General features: G+C 59.0%; 2 protein-coding genes across 11 annotated transcripts in view; one reads left to right on the top strand and one right to left on the bottom strand.

Moving 5' to 3' along the window:
* Positions 1-2,286: 2,286 nt before the first annotated feature.
* The window catches only part of OPRL1 (opioid related nociceptin receptor 1), a 19,501-nt gene continuing 924 nt past the window's right edge, over positions 2,287-20,863 (bottom strand). The window contains exons 1-6 of one of the 8 annotated variants that reach the window (XM_040459963.1): positions 11,941-12,259; positions 10,821-10,904; positions 10,488-10,554; positions 8,914-9,210; positions 3,601-3,956; positions 2,287-3,504 (exon numbers count right to left, since the gene is read on the bottom strand). In XM_040459963.1, the coding sequence (XP_040315897.1) occupies positions 2,981-3,504; positions 3,601-3,956; positions 8,914-9,210; positions 10,488-10,554; positions 10,821-10,845 (1,269 nt within the window). In that variant the 5' untranslated portion in view covers positions 10,846-10,904; positions 11,941-12,259 and the 3' untranslated portion in view covers positions 2,287-2,980. Of the gene's footprint in view, positions 3,505-3,600; positions 3,957-8,913; positions 9,211-9,716; positions 10,346-10,487; positions 10,793-10,820; positions 10,905-11,940; positions 12,260-19,718; positions 19,819-20,863 lie in introns of those variants that run through there. The other 7 variants (XM_040459964.1, XM_040459967.1, XM_040459968.1 and 4 more) reach the window with 7 other exon arrangements.
* Positions 15,048-19,797, top strand: LKAAEAR1 (LKAAEAR motif containing 1). 3 transcript variants are annotated; one of them, XR_005785905.1, is made up of 6 exons: positions 15,049-15,271; positions 15,918-16,022; positions 16,186-16,587; positions 16,775-16,897; positions 18,579-18,728; positions 19,725-19,797. XR_005785905.1 is itself a non-coding variant. In XM_040459972.1 (5 exons), exons 1-5 carry the CDS (start codon positions 15,086-15,088, stop codon positions 17,052-17,054), a joined length of 876 nt encoding a protein of 291 aa, XP_040315906.1. In that variant the 5' UTR covers positions 15,049-15,085; the 3' UTR covers positions 17,055-17,096. The 3 variants fall into 3 exon arrangements, 2 of the variants coding, with proteins under 2 accessions (XP_040315905.1, XP_040315906.1); XM_040459972.1 differs by lacking the exons at positions 18,579-18,728; positions 19,725-19,797 and adding an exon at positions 16,995-17,096; XM_040459971.1 differs by lacking the exons at positions 18,579-18,728; positions 19,725-19,797 and having other exon boundaries at positions 15,048-15,262; positions 16,775-17,096.

The raw sequence follows: 20,863 nt of genomic DNA, 5'->3' as shown, positions 1-20,863 counted from the left end.
CCAACCTCTGAGCTTGTCGTCCAGGGGAGGACCCGGGGCTCCCCTCGGCTCTCCAAATCTCCCAGCTAGGGCGGGCCGGCTCCCCAGCGCAAAGTCCAGAGGGCAGGCGAGCCCTCCGCCTCCCTAGCAGGTGCAACCCGGCCGCTGACCCCTGCCCACAGCCCCGTCCTGGTCCACAACCTGGGCCTTCCCCCACGAACCCGCAAGGAAGGTTCAGCCGTCCCTTTGGCAGAGGTGAGGAAACTGAGGCTCGGAGGAACCAGGAGACTTAACCAACCCGGGGGCTGGTAGGGGCGGAGGCGAGGGGGGCACGTGGGGGAGGGGGGCAGGGCCGCGGCCGACGCAGGAGGGGACGGAGGTGGGGACGTGGTGCGGGTGGAGGTGGGCAGCGGACGCCGTTGGGCTGGGGCGGACACAGTCCTGGAGAGCTTGGGCTGGGACCCTACGCCCACGGTCCTGCGGGCTACCTCACAGGCCCCTCACGCCTGCGCGGCGCGGCTCGTGTGACCCCTCACGGCCCATCTCTGCGCGGGTGCTCACTGCGGGGTCGGCCCTGCACGGACCCACCTTGAGCTCCTCCATCAGCAGAACCACAACTGTCCTGAGCATTCTTCACGCACCTCCGCCCTGTAGCCGGTCACTCCCAAACGTTTCCTTGACGCTTACTTTTGGTTTTAACAGCAAAGTGCCCGTCATTAAAACTTGTGCCAAACCACACATTGGCGCATCTGCCTGTGCCCAAACACCTCGGCCTGAGCTCGCCCTCGCTACCCCCTCTGAGGGCCTCTTTCTGAGAGGGTCCTCGGCCAGTAGAGTCAACCTGGGCAGAACAGGGTCCCCACAGGGGCCAGGGGGGCGAATCCACATCTCAGGGCCACCAGGGGAGGCTGTTCCTTTCATCTTCCATCAAGACCCCCCTTAGACCTGCTCAAGGGAGGGGGAAGGGCTGGGGCAGGCAGGGGGTCTGCTGAACCTGTGACCCAGGTGGGAAGAGCACCCCCCCCACACTGGACCCGCAGGGAACCTCTAGCAGCCGGGGCAGGATGGACGCACAGTAGTCGTTCAGGGAGAAACGGTTTGTGCTGGGGGAAAGGCAACAGACCTCCAGGGCATCGTGAACTAACTGGTCACATCCCTTCTCAAAGCCAGAGCCTGGCCAGGTGAGGAGCACAGAGGGAGTGGAAGGACTCACGGCCCCAACAGCCCCACCCCACAGGGGCCCAAAACACCTGCTCAGGAGGCAAGGGTTTATTATGGCCCTCCATGGGCCTAGAGGCATGATCAAGGTTGGTTACATGTAGGGGAAGTCATGCTTGTCGCATGCATAAATACACGGAGACACATGTTACTCCAGCACAAAATTCACAACTCCTGCAGCCTTGGCAGGACAGTGCCCCAGCTGAGGCAGCCCCCGTCTCCAGAGGCCTCCCCGCCGCCACTGCAGCCAGCACAGCCCCATCCTCTCCAGGAGCAACCCCACAGGGCCGGGGCTCCCTGAAGCAGGAGGAGTCGGCCCAAAGTCGTTGCTTCGTGTTCTTTGCAGGTGCTTAAGGTCACCTGGCTGAGGTCTGCAGCTCAGCTCACAGGTGGAGGCAGAATAGTCTGTCCAGCGCTGGGAGTATTCAACAGCTTCTCTGCAGGAAGAGTGTTTGCAAAGTCACCAAACCACAGTTACATCTGCAGACCAGGGAGGGTGCTTCTCTGGTGACAACAGCAGGGAGACACCCTCCCCTCCAGTGTTTCCACAGCCGGACAGTCCTCACACTTGGCTCAAGCAGGCCCTGTCGAGCCCCACCCCTTACGCCAGCTCTGCATGCGAAGCCATCCCGATGTGGCCCCAGGTAGGGTAAGTCCCGGCAGCAGGAAGCTCAGACCTGCCCCACAGACACTGGGAGGCTTGTAAATGAAGCGGGAATCAGTCACTTGGGGGGGGGGGGCAAAGAAGACCCCATCCCCACTGCCACTCCTCTTCCAAGGCCACCAGGATCCAAACACGGTGCAGGGTCCCGCCAGCTGCATGGCTGCTGACCTCTGATTTCAAGAGAGCCGGGGAGGACACAGGGACCCCCAGACGGAGCATGGCAGAGCCCTCCCCAGAACCAAGCAGCCAAGACCAGGAACACGGGGCTGTTTCAGTAATGACAGAGTGGGGGCACCTGGGTGGTTCAGTCGGTTGAGCTTCCGACTCTTGATTTCAGCTCGGGTCATGGTCCGGGGGTCGTGGGATTGAGCCCCACGTCGGGCTGTGCACTGAGCCTGCTGGGGATTCTCTTTCTCCCCCTCTGCCCCTCTCCCCCCGTTGCGTCCTCTCTCTCTCTCTAAAAAGAGAAACACAATTTTTAAAGAAGACATTTTGAAAAAGAAACGGCGGCCTGAGGCGATCAAGCAGCCCACAGGCCTTCTGAGCCGCCTCCGCACGCGCCGAGGCTGACAGTTCTTGGCGCTTCTGGAGGGAAAAGCCTCTGAGAGGCGGGTGGGGGACGGGAAGGGGAGCAGCTGAGGCGCAGGCTCCAAGCCCCGCTGCCCGCGGACGCCTTGCCAGCCCGCCGGTCGGCTCCAAGCCCAAGGAGACGCGGCAGGGCTCCCCGCAGACGGCAGACGGCGCGCCGCACAGGCGCACGGGGTGGGCACGCTGCTGTTACGCCTCGAGGCGTGTGCGCGCCAAGAGCGCACAGGGCGCGGCGGGGCAGAGGCCGGAAGGGTCCCGAGGCGCGTAGGAGAGTTGGCGTGCGCTCTGGTCGCGCACGCTCACCGGCGGGTCCTCGCGTCCCCTCTCCGCCCTGAACCCGGAGGGCGGCTGTAGTCTGACCTGTCCCATGATGTCACCGGGCCCTCGGAAGCCACGGTGAAGTCTGTGAGTCCGGCGACGCTCAGGGCTCAGGTTGCCGTCTGCCTAGAGAGCAGTGACCTGGGTGAGCTCCGTGTTGGGTGTGGACGGGCTCTGTGGGCTGACGGGCACCATGGGCAGGTCCACGCCTAGTCATGCGGGCCGTGGTACTGTCTCGGGGGTCTTGCAGGCGAGGGCCACATCCTTGGCAATGCTGCGCACACGGTCGGACACCTGCATCTCCCGGCGTAGGGCAGGAGCACAGCAGAACTTTCGGAAGCAGGCCTTGAAATTCTCGTCCAAGAAAGCGTAGAGGATGGGGTTGAGGCAGCTGTTGACGTAGCCAAGGGCCGTGCAGAAACGCAGAATGGCCACTGCGGTCTCACTGCCCGGCTGAACGCCCAGCCCTTGGACCAGCACGAAGACCTGGACGGGCGTCCAGCAGCCCACGAACACCGCCACCACCACCAGCACCAGCCGCGTGATGCGCCTCAAGTTCCGGTCCTTCTCCCGGGAGCCGGACAGCAGGCGGACGCCACGCAGCCGCCGGATCATGAGGCTGTAGCAGATGGAGATGATGAGCACGGGGATGATGAAGGAGAAGAGGAAGATGCCGATGGCAAACACGGGGCCCCAGTAGTCCTGTGGGGCGGGGATCTCCACGAGACACTCAATCTCTGCAGGGAGAAACACAGGGCCAGGGTGAGCGAGCCGGCACGGGGCCCTCTGGGGCCAGAGGACGACAGCACGGGGGAGGGGGGCCACCCACCGACCTTCGTCCTCGACCTGCGCCGAGCCCATGATGGCGACAGGAACACCCACGACAGACGCCAGAGCCCAGATGGCCACGTTGACGGCCTGGGCCTTGCTGGACGTCCGGACATCGAGAGCGCGGATGGGGTGGCAGATGGCTACGTAGCGGTCCACGCTCATGGCGGTCAGCGTGAAGGTGCTGGTAAACATGTTGTAATAGTCGATGGCAATGACTGTCTTGCACAGGGCATTTCCAAATGGCCAGAAGCCCAGGAGGACATCTGTGCCCTGGAAGGGCAGCGTCAGCAGCACCAAAGTGTCCGCCAGAGCCAGGTTGAAGATGTAAATGTTGGTGGCTGTCTTCATCTTGGTGTGCCTGCGGAGAGCACAGGGGGAAGGAAGACCTGGCCCAGTCCCTCTGGCTGGACCCGGCGGCGGAGGCCCGGGGGCCTTTCTTGTTGCCACCACCAGGAGCACCCGCCCCGAGACCCGTGTGGGAAGGCGGGCCCCCGGGCCCGGCACGAGGGACTTGGGGCACAAAAGTGTGCGTCTGGCACACACAGAAGGCTTCCGAACCCCCAAACCGGTCTGCTTTGGGAAGGCTGGGATGTCAGGCAGCAGAGCACCCCTGTGACTCCACGTGGGAGCAAGGGGACAGGAATCTTCAGAAAAAGGACCAGTCCCCCTCCCTGCCTTCCAAGTCTTCCTGAAGACAGTCCACGGACTACGATGTTGGCCCTAGACACACCAGAGGTTCCTGAGGGCTCCAGGGTCTGTAAAAGCACATCAGAGGCCTTCCGGTCCATGTTGTGGTCCGGCCATAGAGACAGGAAACGGCACCAGAAATGGGAGGTGTGCTAACAAGACCTGGCTGTATCCAAGGGACAGGTCCGGGGACCTTATAGTTACGGAATAAACACCTGTCAAGTGGGGCACCTAGGTGGCTCAGTCACTTAAGTGCCCGACTGGCGCAGGTCACGATCTCGTGGTTCATGAGTCTGAGCCCCACATCAGGCTGTCAGCGCAGAGCCTGTTTGGGACCCTCTGTCCCCCTCTCTCTGCCCCTCCCCCACTCGTTCTCTCTCCCTGTCCCTCAAAAGTAAATATATATTTTAAAAAATAATAAATAGGGGTGCCTGGGTGGCTCAGTTGGTTAAGCATCCAACTCATGGTTTGGGCTCAGGTCACGATCTCATGGCTTCGTGGGTTCAAGCCCCGCATCAAGCCTGCGCTGGCCGTGCAGAGACTGCTTGAGACTCTCTCCTCTCTCTCTGCCCCTCCCCTACTTGCACTGTCTGTGTCTCTTTCAGAATAGATCAATCAACTTTAAAAACTATCAAAAAATAATAAATAGCAAATAAATGCTTGTTGAATGAATCAATAGTGATGATGGTGGCAATGGAGGTGGTGATTGTGGTGGGGATGGTGGTGGAGAGAATGCTGGTGACGGTGGTGATGATGGTGATTGTTGTGGCAGTGGTGGTAATTAAGGTGGTGGTGATTGCGGTGGTGGTGGTCGCACAACGCCAAAGATGTTGCCGTCACCAGGAACGCCAATGTTCCCTGTAAACTAAGCTGCCATAAGGGAATCTGGGGGTCAGTGCTGCCTCTCAGAGAAGGATTAGAAAGAAGCACAAACAGACCTTAATTATGACCAAATAACAGCAATAATGACCACAGTGGCAGACACCTGAGCCAAGCTCTCACATGGATTTTATCGCATTTAAGTTTCAAAGATGCGGGGCGCCTGGGTGACTCAGTCAGTTAAGCGTCCGACTTCGGCTCAGGTCGTGATCTCACGGTCCGTGAGTTCGAGCTCCGCGTCAGGCTCTGTGCTGACAGCTCAGAGCCTGGAGCCCGCTTCGGATTCTGTGTCTCCCTCTCTCTCTGCCCTTCTCTCACTCACGCTCTGTCTCTGTCTCTCAAAAAAAAGAAAAAAATGACTAGGGGCGCCTGGGTGGCTCAGTCGGTTGAGCGTCCGACTTCGGCTCAGGCCATGAACTCGCGGTGTGTGGGTTTGAGCCCCGCGTCGGGCTCTGCGCTGGCAGCTCAAGCCTGGAGCCCGCTTCGGATTCTGTGTCTCCCTCTCTCTCCGCCCCTCCCCTGCTCATGATCTGACATTCTCTCTCCCTCAAAAACAAATAAACATTAAAATATTTTTTAATTTCAAAAATGCTATTTTGATCCCCACTCCATGCAAGAGGACCCTTAGGCTCAGAGGATCTAAGTGGCCTTGAAAAGAGCTGGCAAAAAAGCAGAGAGGATCAAGAGAACTAGAAGATGAGCCACAGACAGGAGGAAAGACTTGCCAGAGATGCATTTGATGCAGGCTGCTGTCCAGAATACACGAGAAGGCTTAAAACTCGACAATAAGAAAACAAAGACTTTACCAGACACGTCACCAGTGAAAACAGCAATGAGATTCTGCTACACACCTCTTCGAACGAGCAATTTCCAGAACACTGACACCACACGCCGGTGAGGGTGTGGGGCGGCGGGAGCTCTCATGCGTTGCCGGCAGGCACGCCAAACGGTGCGGCCACTTTGGGAGACAGTTCGTTGGTCTCTTACAAAACTAAATGTACTCTTACCATACGATCCAGCAGTCACACGCCTTGATATTTACCCAAAGTTGTTGAAAACTTGTATCTGCGTGAAAACCTGCGCACAGATGTTTATAGCAGTTTTATTCACAATTGCCAAAACTTGGAAGTGACCAAGATGCCCTTCAGCAGGTGATGGATTCGTAAACTGTGGTCCATCCAGAAAATGGAATATGGTTCAGTGATAAAAAGACATGAAAAGATCTGGAAGAACTTTTTTTTTTTTTTTTAATTTTTTTTCAACGTTTTTTATTTATTTTTGGGACAGAGAGAGACAGAGCATGAATGGGCGAGGGGCAGAGAGAGAGGGAGACACAGAATCGGAAACAGGCTCCAGGCTCTGAGCCATCAGCCCAGAGCCTGACGCGGGGCTCGAACTCACGGACCGCGAGATCGTGACCTGGCTGAAGTCGGAGGCTTAACCGACTGCGCCACCCAGGCGCCCCAAGATCTGGAAGAACTTAAGTGCATATTCCTCAGTGAAAGAAGCCAGCATGAGAAGGCTACACGCCGTATGACCCCAACTACATAACACTCTAGAAAAGGCAAAACTATGGAGACAATAAAAATATCAGTGGTTTCCAGGGGTTGTGGGGTGTGGAGGGATGAACAGGCAGAGCACAGAAGATTTTTAGGGCAGTGAAACTGTTCTGTGTAATATTATGATGGTAGATACATGTCAAAACCCACAGGATGTACAACACTAAGAGTGAACCATAATGTAAACTATGGGCTTTGGGTGATTATGATGTGTTAACGTAAGTTCAATTGTAAAACTGAGTTGTAACTCGTTATAAAATGTACTATTCTGGTGGAGATGTTGGTAACAGGGGAGACCATGCATGTTGGGGGGCAGAGGCATATGGGCAATCACTGTACCTTCCTCTCAATCTTGCTGTGAATCTAAAACTTCTCTAAAAATAAAGTATCTTTAAAAAAAAGCAGGATTTGGGGCGCCTGGGTGGCTCAGCTGGTTGAGTGTCAGATTTCGGCTCAGGTCATAATCTCGAGGTTCGTGAGTTCGAGCCCCGCGTCGGGCTCTGTGCCGACAGCCCGGAGCCTGCTTCCGATTCTGTGTCTCCCTCTCTCTCTGCCCCTCCCCCCATCACGCTCTGTCTCTCTCTGTCTCTCAAAGATGAATACACGTTAAAAAAAATTTTTTTTTTTAAAGAGCAGGACTTGGAGCTGGGGTCCAGGACTCCAGAGGCAGTCCACCCCAGTCCACAGGCTCAGAATACACTGTGCTAATACTCGGACCAGGCCCCACACACCAGTGTCTCTGGGGACTGCTGTGGGCAAGACAACCTTCCCTGCCTGCTCTAATCAGGATGTGGCTCTGAGAGTCCTGATGCCACAGTGTGGAGGAGACACACAGAGAAGTGACGACAGCAAGAGTGAATAAGACCACCCCGGGGCGCCCGGGTGGCCCAGTCGGTTAAGCCTCCAACTTCGGCTCAGGTCGTGATCTCACAGTTCATGAGTTCGAGCCCTGGGTTGGGCTCTGCGCTGATAGCCCAGGGCCTGCTTGGGATTCTCTCTTCCTCTCTGTCTGTGTCTGTCTGTCTGTCTGTCTGTCTCTCTCTCTCTCTCTCAAAGTAAATAAGACTTAAGAAAAAAAAGACCACCCCAGGTTGCTGCACTTGTCACCCACAACCCACCCTCCAGCCATAGAGGGGCACGTGTGTGAGTCCAGTTCGCGGGGTCCAGCACTGGGCACAGCCAGCTGCTCCTCCTGGCCCCTGTGTGAGCACGTGCACCATGCACCTCGCACACATACGTGCGCACACTCGCATATGTGCACACGCCCGTGTTGACACGTGCACACGCTCACATACATGGACCTGTTCACATGCACGGACAACCCTAACCGTGCATGTACACACACTCATGCTTTCGTATGTGCACACACACACTCGTGTGTATACGCTGTGCATGCCTACCCCGCTTTAAACCACACACGCGTGCACGCACACATAGAGCACACTGCCTCGTGTGCACCCACTCCCACACATACATGTACACAGGCACACGTGTATGTGTGTGGCTCACACTTGTGTGCACTCCTGCACGTGCGCATTCACCTTTTGTGTGCGCGCATGCCTGTACACGCTTGGGCACGTGAACACACATGAACACACACACGTGCGCACGTCCTCACGCTGTCCCCCCACACCATCCCCACACTGTTCCCCTACGATGGGCCCCGACCCCACTCCCGGCCACCCCTCTTGGCCACAGGGGCTTTCCCATTCTGAGCACAAACATGCCGGAGTCAGCCCAGACGGCAGCAGCGAACACGATGCTGGAGCTGAAGGCAAGGGCTTCGGCACAGGCCCCGGAACCGGCTGGCGAGAGCTGCCTCTTGGGGGCACGGCGAGGTCCCGGAGAGCCTCGCGCCGCGGCTCAGCCAGGAAGCTGGCCCGCGGCTCAGGTCAGGGAGTGTTATCTGCCAGGAGTCAGAGTGACAGTCCGTCTGGGGCACGGATGCACCCTCTGCCCCCATCAGGACGGGGGTGAGCAGGGCTGATCCTTTCCTCTCCCTCTCCCCCTAGTCAGGTGCCCCAACCCTGAGGACTCGGAGCATCCAGGACCTTGGGACTGACCCTGACCCTGACGCTGCCTGACAGGATGACCGGAAATGGAATGGGAAAAGTGGGAACCCCCACCTGCCAGGCCCACCCAAAACAGCCCCCTGCCTCAGTTTCCCCTCTGCAGCAATGTGGGACTCACCAGTAGGGAACCTTGGCAGGTCCCCAGCCTACCTTAGGATGACATACATGACGAGGCAATTTCCCAGCAGTCCCCCAATGCAGACGGCCAGGTAAAGCCCTACGATGGTGACCTTGAGCCCAAGGGGCAGGAAGGCGCCGTGGCTGGCATTGAGCAGCAGGTTGGGGGGCAGCAGGCTGTGGTTGGGGCTCAGGAGGGACAGGTTGCCCTGCAGGTGGCTGCCGTAGAGGACCTCCCAAAATGGGGCAGGGAAGAGGGACTCCATGCCACCTCCCTGCGTGCAAAGCCACCTGGTACCTAGGAGAGGACAGGGACACATGACCACAGCACCCAACACCCACCCAGCTGAGGCCTCTGAGCACAGTGCGTGTGGCCCAGCAGGCACGTGGACCCCCCCACACATACACACAGGCAGCCACAGACGCAGAAGCATACATCCACACACAGAAACAATGGAGACAAGCAGACACATATGCACAGATGGGAACACGCAGAGAGGCATGTAAGTCTCGTCAGACTTGTAGACTCCCACATGGGGCGTGTGGATGTAGTTACACTCCGGGACGTGTGTCCACCCACAGGGACTCATGGACACACGGCCACCCGTGTGCACACATCACACACAGAGGTGTCCAAAGCTGACCTCGTGCACGCACAGGCACAAGAGGGTCAGAGACATACCCAGAAACACCTGCAGCACAGGACCGAGGCTGATCGAGCACTCGGCTCCCTCCCACCCCTCCCCAGTCCTGCCTGAGAGCTGCAGTCTGTCCACACCCGGCCCCCAGCAGCTTAGGCCTTACCTTAGCGACCTCCGTGGGAGCCAAGACTGTGGGGATGCTAACCGTCAGCGCTGGCAGAGCAGGGCTGGGATCCCACGGCCCTCAGCGCCGGATCTGGACAGGGCTGCGGCAGGCGGCTGCTCCCTCCCTGTAGCTGCCAGACCAGACGCAGCAGCCTAGCGCGGAGCTGGGGGATGGGGAGGAGACTGCTGCTCCTGAGGGGGAGGGGCCACGCGGGGTGGAGGAGGGGGCCGCAGGGAAGGCAGGGGTCACCAGGCCCCACACTGGATGGGGAGAGACCAAAGGACCAGGGCACACACTTAGAGATGAATGACAGACGGGCTCCGACACACGGACACAGGAACTGAGCCGGGGCACAGACATACACACAAGGACGCACGGGGACTCGGGGACGGGCACGGGGGACAGACACAGAGACACGGGACAGAGACAGAGTGGACACACGGGATGGAGACACAGGTAGGTGCACACACAGACTGGGACACAGACATGGGGGCTTGTCTCACACACAGAGACACTGCCTTGGACAGGCTCAGACCAGCCTCCGTCTGCACTCTGTGCCCAGAACAGCACCCTCAGCTGGGCTCCAGGGGAACTGAGGCACAGCAGGCCAATAGGTAGGTAGGTGGATACACAGTGCCCCCGCCCAGCCAGCCCCAAGCGGATCAGAGCCTTGTAGACAAGACGCCTAGACTCTACTGTGCACCCTGTGTCCCTGCTGTGTGCCCCGCACGTCCATCACGAACGCGAGCTCATCCGTCCCCATCATACCGGCTCATTGTCATCAGCATCACCTTCGTGCAGACAGGAGCATTAAGCCTCAGAGGTGTGAAGTCACCTGTCAAAGTAGCAGAGACAGGGTTCAAACCCAGATCCACCCGCAGCTTTGAGACACCCCAAGGGCGTCTCGCCATAGCAGGGTCCCAGGGCAACATCTGAGCATCATTCCGTCACAGCCTGGGCCCCCACACGGACGCAGCCAAAGGGCTCCGGTGGGGCTGCCTCCTTCCCAGCCCTGGGGTCACATGCCGTGTGGGAGATCTCTCAGATCAGCTACCAGCCTTGCAATCATGGGGTCATTCTTCCTGCACAGGCTCTACTCACATAGCCCAGACCCTGCTTGGAGCATCCGTCTCCAAGGATGGGGACCTGGTTGCTAGGCGACTGGCAGCAGCGTCGCTAGGATACCTGGCAAATCAGAGAGGACAGGGCAGGCAGATGCCCCAGGACTCAGCATCCTAAGCTGTCCCCCAGGGCTTATCTCTGCATCTTCACTGCGGCTGACTCAGGGACACGTGTGGAGACATGGGGCACACCCACAGGGACACTCAGGACACAGGCTCACGTGCCTGCACGCACACACACAAAGATGCCCAAACAGGCACACGAGTGAACACACACAAACACAAGCTCATGCTCAGAAATGCACAGACACCCGCAGGCACAAACACACGGACCACACACACGTGAACCCACGCCAACGTGCACTCAAGGCACATGAGTAGACGGGACAGAACAGGCGGACACACAGATCAAGGCCTTCAGACACCCAGGGGCCACACACACGAGCACCACACTCTCCAGGTGAAGCTTGAAGTATGATCCTGCTGACCTCGGGAGCCCAGCAGGGGCAGGAACCCAAGGAGGCCAGGCTTGGCCTCCTGCAGCCTCCCCCAGCCGGGCTGACCGAGGTCTGAGCAGCCAATCCCAGCCCCTCCTGCCCCCGCTGCCTGCTCACCGGCCCACAGAGCTCGTTTCATAATGGCCTCCAGCTGCCTCCCAGCTCCGGCACAGACTAGGGGAAGAAAGGGCCATGAGGCTGGTCTGGAAAGGTATCCCGTGAGAGTGCACCCAATGCACCCAGTGCTAAGGACGGCTGGAAGCAGATACCTGGCCCTTCACACGGATAGTCTCAGCCGAAGGTCAGGCTTGGTCACCTGGCCCGTGGGGGGTCAGGCTGGAATGCTGACTGTACTCCCTGGGTGTGACAGCGGCCCAGCCTTGGACTCTAAAGGGCTCCCACAAAGGGAGCTGGCAGCACCGAGGAAATAGCCCCTGCACAGCCAGGGTAAGACACAGAACACATGTGTCACACATGGGACAGCAGGGGACACGTTATGTGAGACAGCATTGGTATCAAAGCAGGACAACTCAAACTCACGTCATATGCAGGCAAAACGAAACACACAGGGGCACCAGGGACAGCCCAAGGCATGCGGCTTACGTGAATGACGGCACAGAACGCCATGTCCACAAATTATGGTCGTAGCTGCCTGGGCTGCACTCAGGAGTCATGGGAATTTGTGGCAGGACTTGGTCCCAGAGAGATTTCCACCCACAAAGTGGGGCGAATGCACCTCACTCTTGCCCAGTGAGTCACAGCCCGGAAACGCCGCTACTCGTGGCCTCGGGCAGGCTCGCCGTCTGCTTCCGTCCACCTCTGGGTGCTTTGCTACCCCTGGGCGCGGCACAGGAATCCAAGCAGAGTCACCAGAGCCTAACAGGGAACAGCTGCCCTCCCCTCGGGGAACTCAGTCCCCAGGTCATTTGTGCTGTTAAAAAGTGAAAGGCCCTCGGGGCACCTGGGGGGCTCAGTCGGTGGAGCAGTTGAGCCTCCGACTTTGGCTCAGGTCACAATGTCACGGTTGGTGAGTTCGAGCCCCGCGTCGAGCTCTGTGCTGACAGCTCAGAGCCTGGAGCCTGCTTCGGATTCTGTGTCTCTCTCTCTGCCCCTTCCCTGCTCATGCACTGTCTCTGTCTGTTCTCAAAACTGAACAAACGTTAAAAAAAAAACATTTTTTTTTTTTTTTTAAGTTAAAGACCCAGGTTCCTGGGTGGCTCAGTTGGTTGAGCATCAGACTTTGGCTCAGATCAGGTCTCAAGGTTTGTGAGTTCAGGCCCCATGCAGGGCTCGCTGCTGTCAGCACAGAGCCTGCCTCAGATCTTCTGCCCCTTCCCCATTTATACTCTCTCAAAAATAAATAAATCCTAAAAAAATTTAAATTAAAAGTGAAAGGACTCTTTCTTTCAAGTTTATTTATCTATTTATTTTGAGAAAGTGCACACCCAAGCAGGGAAGGAGCAGAGAGAGAAGGAGAATCTCAAACAGGTTCCACGCTCAGTGGGGAGCCCGTCGCGGGGCTCAATCCCACAAACCCAGAGATCATGACCTGACCCGAAATCAAGAGTCTGATGCTTAGACTGAGCCACCCAGTGAGCCACCCAGACGCCTCCAAGGATATTTTTTTTTTTTAGTTTATTCATCCATTTTTTTAAAAGAGAAAGAACGTGCATGTGCACACGAGCACAAGCAGGGGAGGGACAGAGAGAGAGAGAGAGAGAGAGAGAGAGAGAGAGGATCCCAAGCAGGCTCCACGCTGATAGTGCGGGACTTGAACCCTCAAACTGTGAGATCATGACCTGAGCCAAGATCAAGAGTCAGATGCTTAACCTACTGAGCCACCCAGGTGCCCCTAAGAAAAAACCAAAATGGAAGGATTTTATCGGTTGTGAGTTTCATCATAATGAATTACTTTGTGTGATTTTGACTTTATAATATTTATATATGGCAACAAAAGAATTGACCTGTACATTTTCAATATAATGTTAAATTTTGTAGTCACTTCACAAGCATCTTAATTTTTTTGGGAGTTTTATTCTCAGGCTTTGGCAGCAGTCAAAATGCTTTCAGATCCCAGCATTCCCATCAGCCCTTGAAAAACAGACGAGTCCTGGGCACAGAAATAGGTGGGAGACACCTACCTGGTGGCCTCGCACAGCTACTGGGCCCTAGACATTTGGGGATCCCCGCCCCACCCCCCTCCCCAGGAAACTGCAGGGCGTGCAGAGGAGGAGCCCAGGCACCAAGCCCTCCAAGGATTAGGGAGGAGGGGGTGTCAAGGGTTTTCAGTCCTACAAAAACAGAGGGAAAGTTACAAGTCCCTTCTTGCAGGAGAGCAGCTCCCACTGGCCCTATAAACCCCCCTCCACTGCCAGAAGCCAGCAAGTAACTCCCCTTCTGCGAATGCTCCTGGCCCAGACCTGGGAAGCTGAGAGGAGGGCCAAGATCCCCGTCTCACAGCACTCACCAGGGTGGGAGCACAGAGTTGAACCTGAGGCAGCCCCTGCCTGGCTGTGGATATCCGGGAGGACTGCCTGGAGGAAGTGGCCTGCTACGTCAGACTCCCTAAGCCGTTGCTGCTTCTGGATCCCAGAGGCCTGTGTCTTCAACAAGCCCCAAGGCTGGTGCCGACTCTCAAGGCCCAGACCACATCCCAAAGGCACGTGCTGGGCGGGAAGGGGCAGCACCCCAGGAACAGCTTGTGCAAAGCCTTGGGGGCCACAAGGATGGACAGTCATTCCATGGAGCTTGGGGCTGGTGCAGGCTCTGATGTTCCGGGGGCACAAAGTCATAGTTTACCCTTTCACCAGGAAGCCAGAGGAAGCTCCCAAAAACAAGGTGAACCGTCAACACCCTCCTGCACAAAGGCCAGGTCTCAGCTGAGACCCCATCCCCAGGACAGTTCCCACCTCGGGGCTGCAGGTCCTGAACCCCCAAAAAGGCATCATCATCCTCGGCACACGACCGTGAATGAAGGGGAGAGTTGTGCATGCACCATAACGAATTGTGGACTTAATGCAACAATTTTGGCCTAATGTAGCACCAGCACATGAATTAATGAGTTCTAAAGGGTTGGGTTTTTTTTGTTTTTTTTTTTTAATGTTTTTATTTATTTTTTGAGAGAGAGCGAGCGAGCAGGGACTGAGGATCCGAAGTGGGCTCTGTGCTGACAGCAGAGAGCCCCATGCAGGGCTCAAACTCACCAACTGTGAGTGAAGTCAGATGCTTAACCCACTGAGCCACCCAGGGGCCCCTGAATTAATGAATTCTAGAATAAACTGATGAGTGCATGCATGAGTTATAGAATTAATAAACTGAGAAGTGAGTTAGTTATGAAATATGATGACACTAACAAATACATTACAGAAATATAGGACCCAGGACCCAGAAATTTAGAGTTCGGGAAAACCTGGCTCCGGTCTTGCGGGACCCCTGAGACTCCAAACTTGCCCTGGAAGAGGGTAGGTGTCCTCCTGAGCTCTGCCCCAGTTTCCCTTCCCTGTGAACGACAGTGGCAGTGAGAGCCCTTTTGGGTCCAGCAGCGGAGAACGCCTATCAGACAGGAAGGTCTCATTGCTACGCCCTCTGCCCCCAAAGCCAGTCCCCAAAGACTTCTCCAGCCTGGAAGCTGGGACCACAGCTCCCAGAAGAGTACGTTTGGGGCTCCCAGAAAGGAAAGAAAGGGCACCCGGGCTGGAAAAACTGGCGGTCACCTGCTCGGGTCTGCTGCAGGGATTTCGCCCGTCGGATGTGGGCGCCCTCCAAGCACCTGGATCCTGACTCTGCCGGTGCCCCTCCCTCCCCAGGGGCAGGCCCGCCCCCGCCGTGCAGGGGGAGGGCGGGACTCCCGGTTGCCAGGCAACCGCGTCAACAAGCCCAGGAGAGTCAGGGCTCAGTTGGAGGCTCAGACCCCGGAAGGCGGAAAGTATGGGGTGTACGGATGGGGGACAAGAGCCGGCCCCTCGACCAATGTAGCAAGAATGAGTTGGGGGAGGGTGATGGCCTCTGGCAAATGCCACGTTGTGTGGCTCTGCCTGCGGCCCACAGCGGGCCAGAAGCTGGCCCAGGATCCGGGGCCTGAGGTGCTGTGGGCTCGGAAGGAAGGAGTCCTGCAGGGCTGAACCAGGCGCCCTGGGAGTTCCCGTCTCCTCTCTCGTGGGCCCTCCCCGCCCTGTCACCTCCGTGGGCTCTGCTGTCATCTAGACCCAGCAGGGGACAGGCTAGGAAGACAGGGTTCCCCCCAAACACGTCCAGGGCAGCAACTGTCCAAGTTGCTTTCGGCCTCCCACAGACACACACCTCCCAGAAGGACATGAGTCCTCTGCCCAGGGCAAAACGGAAGCCCACCGACTCTCATCTCCAGCCCCTAACACTAAGGCCGAGTAGAGCAACCCGCCCCCCCCACCCCCCCACCACCCCCCCTGCCCCCCTGCTCCCGGGGTTGCAGTGCGGGGGCGGGGGGAGACTGGGGGTTTGCTGACTGACCGTCAACCACAGACATGGGGGACTGGGGCACACTGAGGGTCCCAGAATTGTGGGGAAGGGCCTGCCAAGCTTAACATGTTCTCTACCCTGAGTAGGGCCCCAGGTCTCCGCATTTTCTCAGTGGACAGAGAACCAGCCGGTGGGCAGGAAGGGAATTTCCTGAAACTCGGCGGATCAGAAATGTCTGGTTGACAGCAGGGGTAAGGAAGACGGGCGCTAGGCCCGCGCAAAGGTGCTGAGTCTGCAGATGCAGGACCTAAGGCCAGCTGCGGGGAATCTAGAAGGGCCAGAGCTGGGAGCGCACGAGGGGGGGGGGGGGGAGGGCCGGGCCGGTGCCAGTGGGACTCACTCTTCCCTCGGCAGAGCGGGCCGAGCATGCAGTCGCCAGCAGAGAAGGAGGCCGGGCTCCGGGGCCCGCGGGAGCGAACCGGAAAGGGGTCCCTTGAGGAACGCGCCCGGGGGGCGCCCGCGGCGCAACCCCCCAAGCCAGGGTGGGCCCTGACGCTGGAGGGGCTGGCGGCCATGAGCCCCGCGCAGCGTCACCGCCACCTGCTCTTCGGTGACCAGCTTGAGGACGTGGGCGCGGCCGCCTCTATCTTCCCGCGCGAGTCAGTGGAGCTGGGGAGCCGTATGCCCGACCCGCGTGCGTGGACGCAGTCACCGGAGCCGCCCGGCGTGCGCCAGGACCGGCTCCTCGGCGTCCTCAAGGCAGCCGAGGCCCGGGGGCGAATCCGCGCCTTGCGGCTGCGCTACATCCGCATGCGGGTGAGGCTCGGGGCCGGAAGGAAGGGGCGCGCAGGCGAGAGGGTTGCGGGGCGGGGAGGGGACACCAGCCCGGGTGCCCCGAGGAAAGGGGTGGGGGTGGGGGGCGCCCTGCAGGAGGCGGCGGGCGGAGCTAGGGCAAAACATCGCGGAGGCTTGGAGACCCGAACCCCCGCCCCACGACCCGCAGGCGGAGGAGATCGCGCTCCTCACCTGGCAGCAGAAGTCCGCGCGCGCCGCCATCCGGCTGGAGCTGTTCCTACCGCCGCAGCTGAAGCCCACGCGGATCCCGGACCCCCTGGATCGTCAAGAGGTGCCCACAAGCCCGGGAGGGGGTGGAGCGCGGGGGGGGGGGGGTGCGTCCCGGCCCGCGTCCCCGCACACCTGGCCCCAGCCGCTCTCGCCCACAGAGGAGGCGCGTGGAGACCATCCTGGAGGAGAAAGTTGACGGCAACGTCTTCCCACGTTGACGCGGCCCCACCCTTCCACATAAAGTTCTCACGGTTCAAGCGCCGCCTGGTCATTAAGACCCCTCTCTCCAGGTTCCCCGGAGGGGGGGGGGGCGGGTATGGATGCCGCCTTCTCTGCGTCCGATATCACAGACATCGGGAGACACAGAGTGGGGCCCCTCCAACAAAGTAGAAGTGTGCAAGTGGGCAGGCGTCAGATCAGCAGAGGACGCTGATGATCCCTCAAGCCCTGGGGCTGTCCCCATCCGGCAACCTGGTGCCCTGCAAGTCTGTGAGAGCCCCCAGTCTGAGGGCACAGGAGTAAGAATCTGATGGGCAACGGTCACACCTCCAGAAGAAGAGCAACCTCAGGGAGAAAGTGGGGCCCAAGTGGGACCCCGGGTTGGGGGGTCATCCCATCAGGGATCAGAGAGGAGGGTGGCCTTCTGAGCAGGGAGAGTGACTGCACAAGCCAAAGGGGGTCTTTGGAACCAGCTGTGCCCGGGAGGTCCTCCAGAGGACGGAGACTGGGGAAGGGGAGACCCCCTCAGGGAGGCCCGCACTACCCCACAGAAAACCACCTTACCATCCGGAATGCCCTCTTCAGTTCTGTTCGATCCCCCTTACGCGGCGCGCACACGCGCGCGCACACACGCGCCCGCGCATACGGGAAGGAACCCCCACCCCCCACCCCCGTGTCCCATTCTGACAAACCCACTTCCTGCAAACCCTCTGGACTCTGAAGAGTCTCCCAAGTTTCTGGATATGTCTCCCCTTAGAGAGCTTACTCTTCTCCCAGACACAAGCTCTTTGTAGAGCCTGGAACTTGGCCACCCTTCCCTTTTCTTCCCTCCTGGTCCCTAGCCGGCTCCAGAGGTGGGGGCTGAAAGAACTCAGACAGGTCATGTCTGAGTGGGCCTCCCGTTGAGTGGGCCCACAGCAAAGAACTGATCCTGGGGTGGGGGGGTGGGGGGTGTCATGCTTTACCCACAGAGGTCAGAGCAGGGTCCAGCAAAGACTCCTGCTCAGTGGTGGTGAGTGCCCCTCCCTGACCCGGCTCAGGACGGGGACCTAGCCTCATGGGGATGTGGGCCCTCTGAGCCCTCAGCAAGCCCTTCTCCCCCTGCACCTGACCCTTCACCCATTCTGGGCTGTTGCTGCCCTGGCCTTGATCCAAGCCCAGAACTGTGTGTGGAAGCGGGCTTCTGTGGCAGCTCTGGGAGGGAGGGGAGGGCTGTGTGTGGCAGCTGTGGGTGGGGGCTGATCTTTCAGGCAGAGAGGGGGAAGGAGAAACAGGGGAAGAGAAGGTGGCTTGGGCTGAGGACAGAGATCTCTGTCCAGGAGTGGTGGCCACTTACACCCGGACACGAACGAGGAGGCTGATAGCCAGCCCTGACTCCCCTGGCCAAGCCCCCTTGTGATATGGACCCAAGCATCCTGTCCCTTGGGGATGTGCTGATCACCTAGGATGATTTCCTCTGCTTGGTAAACACGTATTTCATTTCGTCACTTGTCTGAGTCTCCATTTCTTTATCTTTAAAATAGAGATCTGGAGGGTCTCACCCGGGCTGTGAGTGAACACAGTGAGTGTCCCATAAGGGTATGCTCACTCTGCATCAGGCAAACACAAGAGGACAGAGGCACAAGACAGACACACAAAGCCCTGAGAAGACCAGCAAGAGGGTGGCCTCACAGGTAGCTCTGCATCGAGCTGGCACGGGGTGGCGGCGGGGGGGCGGAGGGTCCCGGGGGGATCGCTGCACCAGGGAAGGGGCCCTAGCTCTGCAGAGGAATCCAGGGAAGGTGGCTGAGGACATTTCTGCCGGGCCCAGAAGAGGCTTCTGCTATGGGAGAGTGCAGCATGTGGGCCAGGACTCAATGTCCTGGGGACTGTAAGGGATCAGGTTGGTCCTGGAGCTGGGATCCTGCTCATGCTCTGGACAGCGAGTGCTGGGTTCAAGTCCCATGTCCACCATTATCTGCTGCATGGCTTTGAACCAGTTCCTTCCCAGCCCATCTGGATCCCTCCCATGGAATATGGGGCACTCTCTGTTGAGACGGGCTCACCGGAGGAGGTGCAGGAGACCCAGAAAGGCCAGGGCAAGGGGAACAGAGTGCACAGCCAAGTGGCCAGAGGAGGTACAGTGTACGGAGGGCTGGGAGGGCAGAGACGGTGTAGGGTGGCGTGAGTGCAGGGAGAAGCGTGTGACCCCACACTTGGTCAGCTGCCCCACACATCTCTCAGGAGGTGGGTGGAGGCTCCACACCAAGCACAGTGGGATCCGTGTGGCTGTGTGACACTGACCAGGTGCTGACCTGTCCTTGTAGGACCTACCTCTCAGGACTGTTACCTAGGTTAAATAAGAAGCTTCTGGCCTCTGGCCTCCCCTGGCCAGCCCGTCAGCCAGATAGCTCTGTGGCCATGCCAGCCGAGGCCTCTGGGCACACAGCGTCGAGAGGCACCCCAGCCCCCAGGGCCCCTCTCGCCTCCCTGACCTTGTGCCACCCTCTCCTCCAGCGCGGCCCCCACTCTCCCAGGCCCCCGCACTGCTGTCCTGCCAACACCGTCCTTTGCTGAAGGACACCCCCCTCCTTGGCTGTATGGCTCTCCTTAGCCCTCCTCACCTCTCACCCAGTCTGCCAGGCTGTTTCTTGTCTGCTCCAGGGCTGGCCTATCTGACTTACTGTTAGGTGCCACCGCCTGGCGCACAGGGAGCACCCAGATGATCGCCGAATGAAGAGCACATACAAAATCTCCACTTCCCTTTACGTCTTGAAGAAGAGTTCTGAAAAGCGTGTGCGTATCGGCTTGTGCAATTGGAAGGCATTTTGTGAGCGGGACCCAGGCATCAGGAACTGACCAAGCTGAGTCCCTGCACTGGGGACAGGAGATGCACATGGTCCAAGGCCAGGGGGACGCAGACACTCTGCAGCCCATTTCCAGAGCAGCGTCAGGGCTGCTCTGGCACTGGCCCAAAGCATGCCAGGATAAGAAATTTAACTGACCGCTGTAACAGAGCAAAAAATATCAGGAGAGGCAGCCAAAGAGAAGGGACAGGGCATTCGTTGCAAAAGGGAGGGTGTGGCTTTAAGCTTGAGGACATCTCAGGGCAACTGGAGGGGTTGGAAAAGACTCAGGCCCCACAGACAGGAACATTTGGTGACTCCAGATGTAGGAACCCATACCGCCAGTATCCACCAGCACCCGGGCACAGGACGCCCCCTTTCTTGGGAAGCCCCCTAGAACCCTGTGCCAGTGAGCTCTTAACCCCACTTTACAGGCGACAGCACATAGTCGCAGGGAGGCTAGGCCTGGGCCTGGAGGAACCACTATACAGTCCTTTCCAGCCTGGCAAGGAGCATATAGGACCGCAGGGTCTTAAGGGCTCTTGTGCCCAGGCACTGGACCAGAGTCTCAGGGGCACCCACAAGAATGGCAAAGCCGGACCGGCCCCCCTGAACAGAGTGGAGGACACGACCACACCCCCATCTACTGCAGTGCCGTTTCAGGCCGCCCTGCGTCCAGAGGCCCCATCATTAGCACCTCGTCTCCACGGGCCACCCTAAGCGACGGTGGGCACCTGGGTGCCCCGCCGAATCTAACGGGACGTGGGGAGGGGGCGGGTGGGGAGCAAGGCCAGCCGAGCGCGGGGCGGGGCGCGCCTGGCAGGGCGGGCCGGGCGCCTCCCCGCGCGAGGAAGTCCCGGCCCCGCGCTTTGGGGAAGTGCAGCCGAGGCGCCTGCGCACTGCACCCTGCGCCCCCTCCCCGACTATCGGGCCGGACCTCGGGGCGCGCGGGCCGGCGGCGGCGGCGGCGCGAGCGGCTCGGG

This window comes from Herpailurus yagouaroundi, unplaced genomic scaffold, assembly GCF_014898765.1.
Source record: "Herpailurus yagouaroundi ecotype Mexico unplaced genomic scaffold, PumYag 246, whole genome shotgun sequence".
Taxonomy (NCBI): domain Eukaryota; kingdom Metazoa; phylum Chordata; class Mammalia; order Carnivora; family Felidae; genus Herpailurus; species Herpailurus yagouaroundi.
The sequence above is the reverse complement of the archived record's forward strand: the minus strand, read 5'-3'. Positions and strand labels throughout refer to the sequence as shown.

Coding starts and splice junctions, on each gene's coding strand:
- LKAAEAR1 (XM_040459971.1), top strand. CDS start 15,086: ATGTGGGCGCCCTCCAAGCACCTGGATCCTGACTCTGCCGGTGCCCCT. Junction 15,263..15,917: donor CAGACCCCGGAAGGCGGAAA/GTATGGGGTGTA, acceptor TACCCTGAGTAG/GGCCCCAGGTCTCCGCATTT. Junction 16,023..16,185: donor ATGTCTGGTTGACAGCAGGG/GTAAGGAAGACG, acceptor TTCCCTCGGCAG/AGCGGGCCGAGCATGCAGTC.